Source organism: Camelus bactrianus, chromosome 33, assembly GCF_048773025.1.
Source record: "Camelus bactrianus isolate YW-2024 breed Bactrian camel chromosome 33, ASM4877302v1, whole genome shotgun sequence".
Lineage (NCBI taxonomy): Eukaryota > Metazoa > Chordata > Mammalia > Artiodactyla > Camelidae > Camelus > Camelus bactrianus.
In genome coordinates this window covers 15,548,203-15,566,893 of record NC_133571.1, presented here as the reverse complement: position 1 = coordinate 15,566,893, position 18,691 = coordinate 15,548,203, and the positions used below count along the sequence as shown (strand labels likewise).

The following is an 18,691-nucleotide window of genomic DNA, read 5'->3' as shown; positions in this document are numbered from 1 at the left end:
ACTGGAAAGTCAGACAGGACTTCTAGTGACAGTCTTGATATAGAATTCCTTTGCTTTGGGGAAACCTGTTTTTGCACGTAAGGCCTTTAACTGGCTGAGGCTCACCCACATTAACAAAGGTCATCTCCTTTACTTGATGTCCTTTACTCAATCACATCTACAAAATACCCTCACAGCCACGTCTAGGCTAGGGGTTGGCCAAACATCCGGGCCCTGTAGCCTAGCCAAGCAGACACATAAAACTTCACATCCCGGAACTAATGCAGGGGAAGTCATACAGCCATAGGTTTGCAGAGGATGGAAAACGTTTGGCTAATGATCCAATTAAGGATGTTCAGAGGATTGGTGAATTGGAGTTTGGTTCTGACCAAAGTTGATATTCAGGACAGTGGTGATATTCTGGGTGGTGAGAGCAGCCCAGCCGAAGGCGCTGGAAACACATGGGGTCAGGTGCCTCCACCTATGTGGCTCCTCTGGGTCCATCAGGCCATGGGTGGGGCGCTAGTTCCCGGGCCTTAATGGAGAAATCACGGCCAGAGCCTATAGTCATTTGGCCTAGCCACAGGAGTCTAGTTTGGAGAAAGGCTGTGTGTTTCCATTTCTTTTGGATCCTTCCTTGGAGCTCAGCTGTGGGAGGAGGGTGAGGTGAGCTCCAGAAACAGTGCTGGCTGGAAAGCTGGCTCAGGGGTAGCAACAGCTATAACAATGACAAGAACACTGTCTGAGAGTCAGGCAACCTGGATTCCAGGCCCAGCCCTGGGGCAGCTCCAGGTGTGACCTTGGTCTCCTCCTCTGCAAGATGGGAATTATCACTCCTTCCCTCTTCCCTCAAAGAATAGCCCTGAGGGCCAACTCAGGATGGGGCACAGAACGCCTGACTTACAGGACATGTGTTACAAAAGCCACCAGGTGGGGGTGGCAGCCTGGTGTCACGGAGGGCGCACAGGCTCGCATCACACCTCTCCTGGGTTTGAACGCTGCTCTTTCTTTTAGTGATGTGTGGCCTTGTCCACATTTTTAGAACTGACTGCCACTGTTCCCCATTTCAAAGATAAGAACAAGAAGGGGCAGGTATAGCTCAGTGGTAGAGCGTGTGCTTAGCACGCACAAGGTCCTGGGTTCGATTCCTGGTACCGCCACTAAAAATAAATGAAAAACAAATAAAATAAGAACAACATGACTGCATTCGATTACTAGGGCTGCCAGAACAAGTACCACCAACCGGGGGACTTGCCACGACAGCGACGTATCGTCTCCCAGGTCTGGAGGCGTGAGGTTCCACATCAAGGTGTCAGCAGGGCCACGCTCTCTCCAAGGCTTTAGGGGAGGGTCCTTCCTTTTCTCTGTGAGTTCCTGGGTGGCTGGCAATCCTTGGCACTTCCTGGCTTGTAGATGATTACTCCAATCTGCCCCAAATTCACAGGGGCTTCTCCCCTGTGTCTGTGCCCAAATTTCCCTCTTTTTATAAAGACACCAGTCATTGGATTAGCAGCCCCTCTTCCAGCATGACTTCATCTTAACTTGATTCTATCTGCAAAGAACCTATTTCCAAATAAGGTCCTGGGGGTTAGCACTTCAACACAGCTTTAGAGGGGACACAATTCGACCCATAACAGCAGCCCGCATCACAGGGGCCTGAAAGGGCGTCTGGCACATAAGAGATGCTCAGTGAATGGGAGCGGTCATCATCATGGGAAAGAGAGGAGAAGGGATCCAATGCCCCTTAATTCACAAGACAGACACATCAGTTACAGCGTCAGCCATGACCAAATCCTCACATCTCGTTCTGTCTTAGCCCGGGGAGCTTGGGATTCTGATGCTGTCTCTTCTTCCAGATGATCTGCCTCCTTTCCCAGGCCGGGCAGTGATCCTGATGGACACTGAGGCCCAGTACAGGACAGTGCTCTTCCGAGCTGCTTGGGTGGGCTCTGTGACCAAGAGACCTTCCTCCCAGAGACACAGGCCACAGTTCCCGATGCGCTAGCAGCTGCCAGGCTACAGATAATCCCCTTTCTCCAGGGTGGAGATCTGAAGCTGGGAAGGGGTCAGAAGCTGGAGGGTCACATCTTCAGCAGGCACGTGGGGTGACCTCTTGGTTCCTTCCCTGATGGGCAGCCTGACGGCGCCAGGGTGTGTACTCGAATACGCCAGGTTAGCATGACCCTGAATGCCTACGGTGCCTAGGGCGTTGGGGAAATCCACGTACTAGCCGTGCCCTGAGAGCCAGTTTGGACGAGGCACAGCCAGGGTTACTGTCCCGACGCTCCCTGCCACCAGCCAGGAGACTGTGCCTTCACACCCACCCTCTGCTGCCCTTCAGTGACCTTTCACAAACCCGTTTTCACACTGTTTGTACTAACTCTAACCAACCTAACCAGAGAAGTCTTTTTTTTTTTTTTTTGTAAGGATGCAGAAGAGGGGACAGGCCAGGTAGAAGTGACATTAGATTATCTGCTCCTTCTTTCCCAGAACAGATCATCAGGAGAGGGAGTCTGCAATGCCTCACCAGGTCCGATGCTCAGAGTGAACAGAGGTGGACCTCAAAGTTGGTGAAGTCCTTGAGAACGCCGGGGTGACTTTTCTGGGCTAGGGACCCACCCCCTAGAGGAAGCAGAGTGACCCACGGGACCAGTCGCCGACACACTGTGAACAAAGGGTTGAACAATCGTTCTTGGCCATCCCTATTGAGTGAGGCAAAAGCAGTTTTTATTGGAAAGCCCACAAGTGTGACTTTTCCATTCTTCCTGTTTGCAAGTCTCTGCAGCTGATGGGGGAAAAAATAGCCCAGCACATTTGCATTTAAGTCTTGAAATCTAAATATTTCTGTGAGTCATTCATTATTACCATATAACTCAGTGTTTGCATGCAAATAACTTTAATGCCATAAATGCTTATAAAATAAATCTCTTACCATATGAACTCGGTAAAGAATGCTAATTCCCAGAGTCATGAATGGCTTTGAGAAATCAATCACCTTCTCCCGTTCAGCCGTAATGGTGAGGCCTGCCACGGCCAGATCTGCTTTCTGAAAGGAACAGAGAGGGACCGTCAGCGGGGTGGCCGCATGAGAAGGTGGCACGGGGACTTGTGACCAGAGGCTGTCACTGATGGGGAGATGTTGCTCTGGCCTGGCTTCTCTGCTTGGGGAGTGACCCCAAGCAGCCACGGCATCGCCCAGATCTGAGTGATCCCGCATCAAAGGACATGGCTGTGGAAGCTGTAACTCGCGTTCATTTGCGGTTAGACCCCTTCAAATAGATAAGTTATAAAAACAGGGCATCACTACAGACTGTTCAGACTGTTCAGAATGCCCCAGGCAGGGAAAACTGGCAGATAGAACTTCTGGATACTCAATATGGAGCAGTTTTTTAAAATTCAACTTATTAATTGGTTCAGTCAACAAAACTTCACCATGACCCTGTAGTGGGTACACTCTGGTGACGGGCTTTACAATGAAAGAGAAAAATGATGGAAGCACAGAAATGAGAGGCAATCTGATGCAACCCCATTGGCCCCACGGTGACCAGGAAATTGAGCAAGTGGCCCAGCATCGCTAAGCTTGTCCCTGTCAGAGCCAGGACTACACCTCAGGCCTCCTGGACCGCTGGCCGCTTATGCTGCTGTCAAGCGTAAAAATCTGGCAGAACTAAAAGAAAAGCCTCTCATCATTTTCATGCAAAATCACCGGCGTCTGTCCTGAAGATGTTTCCTTCCTTTCTTTGCCTCCACCGTGCACCCCAAGCGCCCGCATCTCAGGAGAGCCTGTCCTGAGTGAAGGCCCTCTGGGAAAGGAGATACTATTGGCTTCTTCAATACTCCTCTCTGTCCGGAAGTTCTTCCTTGTGTCTAACTTCAATCCATCCTGTTGCAAAGCAAGCTCACTTCTATTGGTCTGTTCCCCTATACATGGAGCAGTGGGAAAGGCCCAGAGCTGGCGTTCAGTCCTGGCCATGCTCTGCATTAACTAACTAACTAACTAATTAACCAACCTAGGCTAGTCACCTCATTTGTCTGGGCTTCCTTAATCTCATCTGTAAACTAAGGATGTGGGGTTAAGACAGTGCTAGGATCATCCCCAGAAACTCCCTAACAGGGATTCTCAAAATGTAGTCCAAGGCTAACCGCGTCGGAATCACCTGTAGGGCTTATTGAAATGTGAATTCCTGAGCCTCATCCCAGACTTCCTGGTTCAGAGTCTGGTGGGAAGGGCCTGGAATCTGGATTTGTAACCAGCTGCCTCAGCATTCCTGACTTACACCGATATTTCAGAACCATGTTTTATAACCTGGGCATGTGTCTTGGGCTGGCCTCCCTTGCGGTTTACATTTTAGCTTAACTCCTAATTCTGGCGGATCAGTTGATACAAAAGGTGAAGAAAGAAATGAGGAAAAGCAGGGTGTCCAGCAACCTACAAAAAGGCCAATCAGCTCTGAATGAGTACACACACACACACACACACACACACACACACACACACACACACACACTCTCACACACACACACACACACACACAGGATTCTTCCCAAATCTTTGCAAAGGAAGTAGGGAGAGATGCTGCCCACCGTTTTACACACAAGGGGATGTAAGATTTGTGTAAAGAAGGACACACCCATTGGCAAAGGTCAGTTTCTTCTCCATCTCAACCCCAGTCCTCCACTCTCAATTCACGCTACAGCAGCCACGCGATCCAGCGTAGGTTAACAACTTGGGACCTTACAGAGTGAGGCCAGGCTTAAAAGAGACTAGAGTGCAGATGCAAGAGATTTTTAATAAAAAATGAAAAATGTGAATGACTCGTTGCGCTCCTTCTGTATTTCTCCAAGAGAGTGTTGATGGTGGCTGTCAAGTGACTCAACTCCTGGGGAGAGAGTGAGGTGTGATTAGAAGATTAGTAGTGCCTTCCTTTGGGGGGCTCTTTAGATGGCTGTCTGGGCCTTTCAGAGCCTCAGCCCCTTGGTGATGGCGGCACTGACTTCCGTTCAGCTCGAGAGCACAGGCGTAAAGGGACAGAAATCCACGACAAAGGCGCAGGCGCAAGGCCGGTTCCGTGCTGGGGGCGGTTTACAGCCAGTCGGCAGCCAAGCCCTGCATGGGCTTTGGGAGGAGGGGGGAAGAGTTAAATGGGTTGGAATGAAAGAACTGAAGAAAAGATTTGGAAAATAAAAACTGACAAGATGGACAAGAGGTAAACACAGCATCCTGTCCTTTCTCTGGTCATTAAATAAAATAGATACAAGCAACCAAAGTCAACGACTCTATCCTCAAGGTTCTTTTCCTCCCACATAGCTTTCTTTCCAAGAGGGCAGACTTTGGATTGAAATTTGGAAATCATTTCACAAGTTTATAGAAGTTGGCCAGCAAGGACATTATGGTTAAAACAATTCCATATGGAGAGAAAGCTGGAAATGGACGGCATCCCAGGAGGGTGCTTCCCTGGGTACGAACAGAATGACCACACAGCCAGAGGGAGCGTCGGCCCCAACAGGGTGCTTCTGCCTAATTCACAAACAGACACTTCCCCAAACTGGGCCAAACAGAAAGACTGCCTCCTGAGGGCACTGCTGCCCCCTTGTCCCCAGCCTGTCTCTCTTTCCTTTGTCCCCACTCAAGAGTAAGCTGGCGGCAGGGGAGGCAGGGAAGCAGGGATGAGAAGCTAGAAGAAACCATACAGGTTTTGTGGTGGTTGTTTTTCATATTTCACTGATTCAGCAGAGAACAGTAATCACGTACCTTGGCCTCAATGCTCCCAGGGGTATCTGCCACAACCTCGTGGGATCAGGTTAGTCCAAAAGGCACACGTGCCTTTATTTTGCCTTCGTTAGAAAGACATCATGCAGTAAAGCAGTCTTAGATGAGGAGATAATGTGTCATGAAACCAAAGTACCAACCAAGAGGGCTGGGACTGCAAAAATGCTCGAAACTGAGGGATTCGTGGGCAGGATGATGGCTCATCCGAGCTCTTCTGCATCTCCGGCCACTTGTTGGGGAGGGCTGTGCTCTTAGTGGAAAGAACCATGGACAGGATGCCAGAAGACCTGGCTCTCGTCACAGCTGGGCCACAAACTCACCGTGACCTTGGGCATGTTATTCTACTCTCTGGGTGTTAGTTTCCTCCACTGTAAAATGAAGGGGTTCAACCAGATGCCCCCCAAGCTCCCTCCCAGCCCTAAAATCCCAGGCTTTCCTTTTGCGGGGCCAGGAGAGGAGGAGTTTAGTTTAACTGGCCCCTATTTGCTCAAGAAGCTGATGGCAGTCCCAGAATCCGATGCTTCAGAGAAGTGGAGGAAGAAGGTGTTTATCAGACCATTCAGGAGCAGCAGCTGACAGGCGCCCGGGGCCGGGAAGTCAGGACAGGTCAGGAAGGTACAACGCCACCTGGAGAGAGCAGGTCTGGAAGTGTAAGCCTGGGGGCTGGGAATCCAGAAAAGGGTGAGACCCCTGGAGCCAGAGAAGGGAAGAGGACCGGGAAAAGGGGACAGGCAGAGAGCTCTGTGGGCATCACCACGTTCCTGGCGGGTGTGTGTGTGTGTGTGTGTGTGTGTGCATGTGCACATGAGCACACATGCACAGGGGTGTATAAATACATTTCCTTAGAAAGAAAGACCTCTCTCCTCTCCCCATTTTTGATTGAAAGTGTTCTTTGAAGAGCTTAGGGTTCTGCCTCTGAGAGATGCTCTCTTTTATCTCCTAGCTGTTGTGGAATTTATAAGGAGAGGGCAGGTTGGAGGCAGCCTGGGGGTGACTTCTAAAACATACAATCTTTGGCCTCCTGGGTTTTAACACAGGTCAGCCGCCTGCCACCATCGCTATCAGGGTGGGCTGAAGGCTCGAGGTGGCCGCTGCTCTCCTCCTGGGACCTGGGGACTGGCTGGGAGGAAGCCTGCCTGAGCCTGCTGTTCCCACCCTGTGCTTCCCTGAGAATCCCACCAGGGAGGCTTCTGCCGGTAGCACCAGATCCTGAAAGATCTGAAGGGGCAAAGCTCTCCCTGTCTCCTTTTCCTCCTCTTTTAGACTCCTACTGCTCACTTTTGGGCAAAATTCAATCCCCTCCCCTCAGTAGCACCTCAGCACCAGGGGCAGACCTTCCGCTGCCTTGGTCCTGCCCCATCCTCACTGAGCTCCTCCCTCACAGGCAGCCCAGGTAATGAGAGGATGGGGCAGGTCTGAAGACCAGGTTCTGCCTTTTGCTGACCATGTGTCCATAGTGACTCCTTACCCTGGGACTCAGTTTACCAGGCCATACAATGGACAACTGCCAATCAATATTACATGAGAGTTAAGAGAGATGATGGGTTTGCAAGAGGCCTATAAACTGTGCACACTGTGGGGTCCTGCCATGCCTCTCAGGGACTGTGAAGGCAGTAGAGAGAGTGGCTGAGACTTAGCTTTCAGTGTGGGACAGACCTGTCTGGACTCTGTTACTTACTTGCTGCGTGACCTTGGGCAAAAGTCATTTAACCTCTCCAAACCTCAGTTTGCTCATCCGTAAAGTGGGGATAATAATAATTGTACCCACCTCTTAGAACTGCTAAGAAAGTGAATGAGACGATGCTTGTAAATGCTGAGCATGGGACCTGGGTGGAAATAAGTACCTGATAAACGTTTGCTGTTAGGATGATAATGATGATGGTGTGATGCTGATGAACTTGCCGAGGATGATAATCTCAACAGGGGCTTCTGGAGACAACATCTTAACCCAGGGTGAGCTGTGGGAATGCCTGGGGGGCGGGGGCAGCCAGGCCTGTTCTACCTCCATGTAGGCGGAGATCTCTGGACATTTGGCCCCTTTTCCTAGGTGACCTGGGACAGGTGCACAGCTGTACTGACACAGGGTGCTTCTCTGGTGTGACTGCCCATCTCTGAAGCTCCACGTAAGGACCCTCTGAGGCCTCACACTGTCCTATCACTGGGGAAACTCCAGGAAAACCTGACACCCAGCTTGGAAACCAAGCGCAGGCATTCTCCACCACCTCTTCCTGGTTATGTGATTCTCCTCAAGGGACAGCAGATTAATGACCTCCCAGCTTCCTTGGAATCCTTGGATCCACTGTGCTGTCTCTGATCAGCTTCCAGACCTTTTCTCTCTGGCTTTCTTCCACCCCTCCACCTCCTCCTGCCCCGCCTCCCAGTCCCCTGGGCTCCTGCCCCCGGGGGAGGCCGGCAGCCTCTACTCCTTTGCCAGTCACATTCGCCCAGATCTTGTTACACCTGCTACTCAGGCCCCACAGTGCCTCACATTCTGTGCTGTCATTTATTTAACTCTGTAATTGTGTTACTTAACTCTGGAAAGCTTTGGGAGGCTACAGTTGTAATGAGAAAATGCTACAGAGAATAAGGCTGTCCTGAGCATTCCTGGAAGCCTTCATTCCAAGGTAGTTGTCTCTGGAGATCCCCTGTATATTGGAAAGGCTTACAGAATTCCAAGCAAGGCCAGGCCTGAGGCGGTGAGAGCAGGGAGACATTACTCGTAAATACCCAGATAGGACAGAGCTCCAAGACCAAGACTGGCTTCCCGGGGAGGGATAACAACATGTCAGCTGTGGTGGAAGATCGGTGTGGAGGGGGACGTGGAGCCACAGAGCTCATCGGGACCCTGGTAGGCACTGTGTCATGGGCTCTGCCCTTGAGTGTGGGATCTCAAGGTAGGCAGAACCCACTGCCCCTCCCCAGCAAGCCCTTCCTCTTTAATGCTCAGCATCCCCTCAACACTCTTTGCTGACTCTCCGCCTTGCTCCAGGCAGTGTGTAAGGTGCTGGGACACAGGGGTGAGCAAACACAGGTGTGGTCCCTGATGGAAAAGAGCTTACAGTCCAGTGGAGGAGGCAGGCAGTCATTGGATTGTTGAAGAAAAACATCTGTAAATTATAGCTGAAATAAGTGTTACAAAGGAGTCATCTGCAGCACTATGGAAGGTAGAACAGGGGGTTGACAGAGTCTGGGAGGTCTGTGGGAGTGTTCCCAAGATGAGACTCAGTTACTTGAACAGGAATTACCAGTGAGAAGGCCTGGGGTGGGCACCTGCAATAGAAGGGACAGCACATGCAAAGGTCCTGAGGTGGCGGGGGGAGCTTAGTGTATTCCAGGGGCTAGACAAAGGCCAGAGTGTCTAGGGCACATGGGACTGGGGAGCGGGCTGTAAGATGAAGCTGGAGAGACAGGCAGAAGATGCAATACCTTGAAGAGCAATTGAAGGGCCTTGACGTATTTCAAGCAGGATCAGATTTGCAGTCCTAACGTGTTATACCACCTCTAGCCCTTCCTGTGTCAATTTAGTAACTAAACAGTTCATATGTGATGTTTCACTCAGTGCTCACAATACCTTTATGAGGTAGGTTACTATCATCACCCCCACATTACAGATCAAAAAACTGAGGCACAGAGAGGTTATGAAACTTGCCCAAGGTTGCACAGCAAGTGAGTGGCAGAGCCAGGATTCAAACCTGAGCTACTTGGCTTCAGAGACTGCATCCTGAACCCGAAACAAATTTAATTGGCTCTAGTGAATTCAAAAGACTGAAGAGAAGCAAGAAACAGCCATCCTCATTTTTATCCTCACTTCTTTGCCATTTCCTCCACTAAAGGCAATCTGGTGTCTACGCCACCATTTCACCAACGTCACTCCAGCTGGTTAGTTATAAATTCTACGGGATACTTTCTAGCTTGTATCTTGCTGAACCTCCTAGCTGACCACTCTCTCCAGCCCCCGCCTGGCCCTCCTGAATGAGGCCAATGTCAAGAACACAGCTCTCCCTCCCTCAACCTGCTGTTTCTTGTGACTACATTGGCCTGCTTCTTTGCCACCAAACCAAACTGGGCTCAAATCCCAGCCCTCCGGTTACTGTGTGACCATGGGTAGGTTTCACATCCTCTCCAAGCTTACTTATCCCATCTGTAAAATGGGGGTAATAATCCCCAATCCAGGGCTGTTATGAGGGTAAATGAGATAATACATACAGTGCACAAAGCACAGTACCTGGCATCTAGTAGGTCCATAATAAATGGTGGTTATTAATATTCCTTTTCTAACAAAATTCACTTTTACCTCATGACGACTGCACCCACCCTCCCTCTCCATGTGTTTGGTGGGGGAGGTGAGCTCCACATCCTTCTACTCCCCCATCTTGATCTCCGCTCCTCCCTGACCTCCCGCTTGAAAAATTATCCATGATCCCCACTCCTCCAAAGCCCAGCCCGGGAGTCAGGCCCTCACGGTCGGCCCCCTTCTCTGAGTTCAGCCTCATTTCCCAGCAAAGCCCCTGCAGCCAGGCGGGCTCAGCTGCCTCTTACACACCTTGCACTTTCCTACAGCTGTAGCGCTAGCGAAGCCACCGCTCCGCCCTGGAATAGCCAATGAGAACTCTACTCTCCAAGGTCCATTCACAGTTCACCTCCTCCGCAAAAACTTCCCTATCGTCTTCTCGGGGACAAGCCCTCCCTCCTCTCAATCGCCGAAGGAGATAAGACACTGGTTACACCGCTCAGGAGGCATGTGCCTTGCATTGGAACAGGGGGCCTGGGCTCACGCTCTTAACTCTGCTAATTGCTGCGTGACCTTGGGAGAGGTCTTACCTTCTCTGTGCCCTAATTTCTTCATCCATAAAGTGAGCACAGCAACAGATCCCACCTCATGGAACCTCTAGAGGAATTAAGTGAGCAACTCATGCAAAGTCTATGCCTGGCACAGATTAATTCTCAATACATGTTACCTCTTACTATTTTTGTTGTAGTTGTGGCCTGGCAGCGGCCAGGTCTTCAAAAAACTTAACATATATAGTATTTCCAAGTTGCCAATGGCTCCATTTAACAGACAAAGCAACTGAGGCCCAGAGAGGTTAGTAATTTGCTCAAGTACACACAGCTAGGATACACAGAAAGCTAGCTTCAGATGTACAGATTCTCAGGACTGCTTCCTTACTCAGGTTGCACTGTTCACGGTGACTTTTCCAAAGTGGACACACAGTAAGTCTCTAACTAACAGCCAGTGCAGCCAGCAGGGCAGGGTAGAGGAGGACGACCCTCACCTCTGGCCCTCTCTTGCTGACAGCAGAATCAGGCTGATTTCTGACGAGTCTGCAGGCAGGAGAGATTTTGTCAGGCAGCTGGGTCATTATAACCAGATTGAGGTCGTGCTCCGGATACGGTCACATACACCACCTCAGTCTCCAGCCCTGAATCCCCACTAGAGGGCTCCCTTCCCCTCCTTGCCACTCCACAGGCGGGTTCCTGTAACTTCACGGGCAGGGTTACACAGGGAGCCCAGGCAGAAGAGGAATGGGCCCCACACCCCACAGTGAGGGTGGAAGTCAGCAAAGGGGCATTAATTACACCCCAGGAAAGAGCTGGATGGTGAGGACAGGCCCAGCCAGAGCCAGGCGGCCAGAAGACAAAACACTGGCTTCCAGGTTTGCGCCGGCCCCGCAGTCTTCTCCTGCTGCGCCGATTAACATCTGCAGCTCAGCCCATTTCAAGTTAGATCATCTGCTCACTTCCTGACTTTCGATCCATTTACCTGCTGGGTGCCTTTCTCCCTCCTTCCTCTGCCCCCACCTAGTGAGCGGCCCAGAGAACCTGCAGTGATTCACAGGGGTCACCACGCTGAGAGGCCATGGGATCTGAAGGCGCCGGGGAGCTCACTCCCACTCCTGGCTCGGGCTCCTGCTCCGGCGCCGGCAGGAACCATCATTTAGACTCCCTAATAACAGGCCTCGGGAAGGCGCCCAGCTGCTCTCCTGCCTGCTGCACAAGCGGGGGGACTTCCCCTCCACCCGCCGCGGGCTGGGGTCACACGGCACCTGCAAAGTGTGCAGTGACCTTGCTCACTGGGGAGACTGGATGTCAATCCCACCACTTCTAGGTACAAGGACAGGGACTAGGAGTGGAAGCCAGTTAGTCGCCTGTGATGAGAACACACACACACACACACACACACACACACACACACACTCAGACCAGCCTGCTCCCTGTTCAGGGGGAGGCCCTGCTCAGAGCCTGTTCGAGCCCGTCGGAGCCCCAGCCTGTGGGATTTACCTGTGCTCCCTGGATGGAGCCCAGAGGAGCGTCAGCATTCCTGGGGAAGCAGCAGTGTTGTTCGCAGGTCCAAGGGCTCCCTGATGCTACTTCTCGAGGTGACAGCCTACTCTCAGGGTTGGATGAATTTCCTTAGAGTTAAATTAAAATCCCCATGAAATATTTAGTTGGCTTAGCTCAGGGCTGCGTAATTGGCCTATGTGGGCAGATTTTAGACAAGAAACAGGCCTAAGGAAAGAAGGATTGACAATTCATTTGTGGGTAAGGTCATGCGGCACGAGTCCAAGCTGGGTCAGGAGGTCAGGCAGATGCTGCTGACCTTTGACTTCTGTCACAAGCTCCCATCCCTGGCCATGGACCCTCTTGCCCCTCTGGGGTCAGACAGATCTATGTCTGAATCCCAGCTCTGCCATTTTCAGCTGCGAAAATTACCTGACGTCTGCGCTTCAGTTTCCCTGCCTCGAAAATGGGCAAAATCATGCCTATTTCTTATGATCATTGTGAGGATTAAATCCAGTAACCCGTGTAGATGGAGCTCAGGGTTAGTCCTGCCCCTGACAACCTCCCCTTCCAACTGCAGCCGGAGGGGTGTTTGAAAGCTAAGGCATTCTCTATATTGCCTTTTTATCCTTTTTTTTTTAATGCCATGGACCTCATTAGTGGGTGAGACCTCTGGGGAAGTCTGTTAACCCCTTGTTTAAAAATGGCTTAAAATGTTTATTACATTTGCTGTATCATATGACTGTACTACGTAATACATAATCACATAATTGTGATGCAGTGACAAGAGCCAGAGGTGGGTCAAATAGCGACACTCAAATGGCACCATTGGTGACAAGGTCACAAGCATGGTTAATCATGATAGTTGTTGCCTGCATTCAGAACCGAAGGAAATAGTACATTTCAATTTGAATTTAGGAAAAAATGTAAATTTTTCCCTTCTAAGTTTCTGTTCTCTCTTGATGCTATCCCCAGACCCTTGGGTGTGCACGGATCCCAGGAAAAGAACCCAGAGACACTTCCCAGTTTGCTGATGGTGGTTCTGGACCACCAGGCGCTGTCATGGCCTCCCACGCACCACTCCCCAGCCACACTGGCCTTCATCCTGCTCCTCAAACACGACCGGTTCACCTGCACCTTGGAATCTTCACATTTACTCTCTCCTCTCCCTGCTCCGCCCAGCCCTGGCCTTGGCGAGGCCAGCTGATTCACGCTGTTCAGATCTCAGAGTGGCCTTCCCCAAGCGCCCATCTAACAGACGCCTCTCCCTGACGCTCTCTGTGTAATTATCCTGGGTTTTCTCTTCACAGCAAAAATCACCATCTACAATGCTCTTGTTCATTTATTCATCTTCTTGAGTATTGTCTGTCTGCAAAACAAGCTCCGGGAGGCAGGAACCTGCTGTTTGCTGGGTCCACACATCTCTCCGGAGCCTAGAACAGTGCCTGGCACGTGGTGGGTACCAAACTGAGGGAAGGCACAACCAAATGAATGAATAGAAGAATCAAAGGAGCTGCGAATGAAAAATATCGCCTGCCATATCAGTACACAAAGGATGTTGCAGCCACCAAGCCATCGGCCCCTGCAGCGCCCCCGGTGGTGCAGCCTGAGGGGACTCAGGAGGGAAAGCACAGGACATTAGATGCCGAGATAGCTAAGGTGCACATCAAAGGAACGATTCCCACAGCCCAGGCTTGCATCTTCCCATACACAGAAAAGCCCTAAATTCCTTAACTCAAGATACCTGGTTTTCTTTAATTAACAGTCATCTTTTGATGTTCCGACAACCTGGTCTTTGTTGCAAAAACTCCTGTATATCCTGGCTCCTCCCTTACCTCTTTGGAGGGAGTCCCTCAGAGCTATCTGAGAGGCTGTCTTCTGGGCTTAAGTCCTCAGAGAGTCTGCCAAATAAAACATAATTCTCAATTTTTAAGTTGTGCTCTTTTATTTTTCTTTCAATCGACAGAGCTCAGTTCATGCTAGTTTCTCACCTTGACTCTGAGCTGGGGGAGCAACTGTGCAGCAATATTTCAGCTAAGAGGACATGCTCTGTGGCCAGCCTCGCCACTCACCAGCCACAGACTCTTAGGCAACCTCTCTGTACCTCAGTTTCCTCATCTGGAAAGTTGGGAGACAGTAATAATGCGTACTTCATAGGTATGTTGTGATGACTAAGTGAATTAATATATGAAAAGCACTTAGATCAGTGCCTGGAGGAGGAAATGCTACAGAAGTATGCTATTATTTTATTTCTTGTTGTTGCAAGTCAAAGTATCAACTCTATTTTAAAAAAAAATGATTGTTTCAAAAACATCAGATAGATTTTAAACAGAATACAAAAAAAAAAAACCCATGATTGGAAAACTAATATGTATTATAGATGTCATACAGTGTTTATATAGTTGAGACATGAAAAGGAAACAGCCCTGAGAGTTTTGGTTCTGGCAGCTGCCAGGGACGCAGACACGCTGGGAGGCTTGAATTCTGCATCCTCGTGCTGCAGAACCATGACCGTCACCACCGTCATCATCACCCCTGATTTTCTGAAGATCAACCAAAGATTTACACACCAAATAAAGAAAGGAAATAGAATTCTATCTAATTTTTCAGGATGATACGCTCATTCCGAATCCAAATGCTCCTTATTTCCCAATCAAATTGATAAAACCTCCAGCCACATGACATTGCAGCCTTCAGTAGGCGCTGTGATAAGAGGCAAGAAATTTCCACTGGTGAGTTTCCACACTTCTGTCAGTTTCCCATCCCTGCTGGCAGCCAGGAAAGCTGGCTAAGGTCTGGGCCGCAGTGTGGGGCCCTGACATGGAGCAGGGCTAACTGGCCCACATGGGGATCAAACGTGCAGCCCTGACTTTACAGGCAGAGGGCCTGCACTGACCAAGCTGGCTCTACACCAATTAGGAAGGCCTCTGGGTTCCAAGCCTGTGCTTATTAAGATGCTCAGGGAGCCTCAGGCAGCAAGGCTGACCCCTGCTGGAGGAATCCGACGGTACCTCTAGCCCACGGTACTTTCTTTTATTTCCCTTTCCACTCGTCAGCCCCGTATTTAGGAATGTGTGATTCCCAGGTCTGTTATTAGGGCTGTTTTGTCGGGTGAGATAAAATACTGGCCGGTTGCCGGAACTTCCAGAAGCCTCTCCTTTGCCCCCTCTCAACTCCAAGCCAAAAAGCCCCCTCGAATGCTTCCCCCACCCCTTACTGCCCTGCTGGGCAGAAGGGAGGCCCCAGCTCTGCCCCAGACTGGACCCTGAGCTGCCCCCAAGAGCCGGGAAGGGTGAGCAAAGATCTGACCCGCCAGATCCCCGAACTGGAGAGCGCAAGCCTCTTTCTCATTTCTTACCAGCAGGTGCACAAATCAAAACCATCGCCAAGGGCAGAGGGCATTTTCTCAGGGCTCCCTGCAGTTTTTCAAAGAGCAGAACTAGAGATGTCATCGTCACTCTGGCCACTCCTCCCAGGTGATGAAGTGCATTTGATCCACTTCAGAGACGTGCTGACGTGGCTCACGTGCCCACCCATAATAACATCCCCAAAGTTCTTTTTCACAGGCTGCACCTGAGCCCCACAACAACCTCAAGGTCGCAGCATACAATCTAGAGACAGGAGAACAAGGCTTAGCAAAGATGGTGTTCGCTTTGGGATGATGGTCACCTTTTGGGAAGAGGGAGGGCATGGAAAGCGGTAAGACGCATTTTGCGGGAGAGGTGGGGCGCAGGGTGCTGTGATGGTGTATTTCTTGACCTGGATTTTGAGCACAAGAGTACATTCCCTTTGTGATCATCCATCAAGCTGACGCTTACGATTTGTGTACTTTTCTATATGTATATTTCAGTTAAAATGTTTTTTTGAAAAGTTAAGTGATTTGCCCAAGGATAAGAGAGAATGGCTATCCTCAAGCCTGACGCTGAGCACTCTTTTGACACCTTGGAATAAAAATCCCAGAAAATACACACCAGGCTTCAGTGGCTGCATTATTTGTGCCAGAGTCTGGTATCTCCACACACACGAGAAAGGTAAGCTCAGGCATGATGGATCTGGCTTATCTCTGTTTAAACAGCTGGGTGGCTTCAAATTCAAGAAAGGATAAATGGAACATCTGAGTGTTTTAACTAGATTTGCATTTGCATCTGGATGGAGAGAAGTACAGATCCCTCAACTAGTCAGAACAGCAGAACAGATTATGAAACTTCCAGAGGAACCAGCTCTCTCTCTCTGCTGTGAACACTGAGCAGAGCCCTGGGGGGAACGTGGCCTCCCTCTGGGAGCTGCAAACACCCTCCAGCACTTGTCAGCCACGCCCTCCCCAGATGGGTCTTAACACCTGGAGGACAGCGGCAACACAGATGCGCTTAGAGATGATCATACTAAGTGAAGTAAGTCAGACAGAGAAAGATAAACAGCCTACGATAGCCACTTATATGTGGACTCTAAAAAAAAAAAATGATACAAATGAACTTATTTACAAAACAGAAATAGACTCACTGACATAGAAAACAAACTTATAGTTACCAAAGGGGAAGGGAGGGATAAATTTGGAATTTGGGATTAACTAGTGTATATAAAATAGATAAACAACAAGGACCTAATGTATAACACAGGGAAATATATTCAATATCCTGTAATAAACTATAATGGAAAATAATCTGAAAAAGTATATATACATATGTATATAAAAGAAATATATACATAATGGGAAAGAATCTGAAAAAGTATATAATATATATGTACATGTGTGTGTATGTGTGTGTGTGTGTGTAACTGAATTGCCTTGCTGTACACCTGAAATTAACATGACATTGTAAACTAATGATTCTTCAATTTAAGAAAAAACCCTGGAGGAGGGGGAGAGCCGTCTGACTCATGTTCAACAGTGATGCTTCTGCAGCAGTTTGTGACAGAGAGCTGTCAGAGGGTCCTGAGTTTAAGTCTGCTTCTTGCTAGCTATGTGACCTTGGGCAAGTTACTTAGCCTCTCTGAACTTTCTTTTCTCAGGAGTAAAGTATGAATGGTAATAGCTTCTATTTTACAGAGTTGCTGTGAGGATTATATGAGTTAATATACAAGGTCTGACCCACAGAAAAGGTTCAGCGCTCCATAAATGTTTACTGCTATTATTACGACGCTGCTCCTGATTCTGGCATCCTGCCTCCATCCTCTGTCCATTGGCTTGAAGCCCCCGAGACCCGGCCTCTGCTTTGGGCTGCACCATCCTTCCTGGCGGCATTTTCTGAAGGCTGAGCCCTTCTACCTGATTTGCTGCTACTGACTCCCCTTCGCTCCTGGCCCGGCCAACACCAGCTTACACATTTGCTGTCCTTACTGACCACATTTAACCTCTGTTTTGATCTCCTGCCTGTATTTTACTGTTTGTCACTCCCTGGCAGCCAGCCAGGCCCCCAGTCTGCTGCCATCCAGGACCCAGCAGCTCCGCTCAGGGTGTGTCCTGGATTTGGATAAGGGATCCATTTAGCGAGAGCCGACAGTCTTTCCGAGCTGCCCAAATTCACTGAATGGACCACATGCCGCCATTTTAAAAGATGGAGGCCTTTGTTCAGTTGCCTAAATTGCAAATGTAGGCACAGCTGGAGCAGAAGTTTGTCACCAAGCAAGGGAGCCCATCTGAGGGCTGCAGAGGATAAAGAATAATGAATGTTGTAGGTTCTGGAAAGGCTGGAGCAGAACGGGCTCTCAGATGGCTGTCTCCAGAGCTGCCAACACTGCCGTTGGCATGACTGAGCCAGCCCTGGTCTCACGCTGACAAATGGCAGGATGTCAGTTGCTCCTGACAAGCTATAGGACGGCAAGAAAAATGGGCTGTGAATAAGCCCCCCAAAGCATATAATGATCCTGGCCAGGAACCGAGATGGCGAGGCCAAACCACGGCAACAAGCAAGTTGAAACCACAAGACCTTCTGGTGCAAATTCATTTCCATGAGTGAGGGCTGGCCGAAGGACAGAGGGGACTGTCACATTCGGATGCTTTGAAGCAGGAAGGCCAGGGATGAGAACTGCCTGCCTATGGCGAGGGGGGGGGAGGGGGAAGTGTGCGGCAGCAAGATCTGATGATGGAGGCGCTGCTAGGTAAGCAAAGCAGGGGTGTGTTCAGGGCACTCCCCACAGCACTGCAGAGGACACACTGTGGCCCCATTTGATTTTGGAGTCTGATTCTGCCACTTCTCAGCCATGTGAGCTTAGACCAGTGAACCTCAGAGCCTTTTTGCTCATCTGTAAAGTGGGGGTAATAATACTTTACTTTGTGAGGTTCTTTTAAGATTAAATGAGATACTTGTTAAGCAACGCCTAGCACTGTGTCCGGCAGGTCACCAGCATGTCGCAAACGGTGCCCATCACTATCTTCAAAGCAATTTCCAGCCAAGGGATGGGCCAAAGGTCAGCCTAGGGAGCCACCAGCGGTTGAGCACAGCACACAGGAGTCTCAGCTGAGGCAACTCAGATGTTCAGACAGGTGATTCGGGCGCCTGCGCCACGGTGTTCAGGCTGCCGCCGCCCCTCCCCACCTACACACATACTCGAGGGTATGAAGCCGGTGAGCACAAGAGGGGAAGGCTTATTGCAAAAGCAGTTGGAAGATAAGTGTGTGTGCGGTGGGGACTGATGAAAGCCACAAGAGTGGAGAGAGGGGAC

General features: G+C 50.0%; 1 protein-coding gene across 1 annotated transcript in view; it reads right to left on the bottom strand.

Moving 5' to 3' along the window:
* GRIK4 (glutamate ionotropic receptor kainate type subunit 4) overlaps positions 1-18,691 on the bottom strand; it is a 387,595-nt gene that overhangs the window by 37,132 nt on the left and 331,772 nt on the right. The window contains 1 exon segment of the mRNA XM_074356846.1: positions 2,912-3,025. Coding sequence (XP_074212947.1) covers positions 2,912-3,025 — 114 coding nt within the window.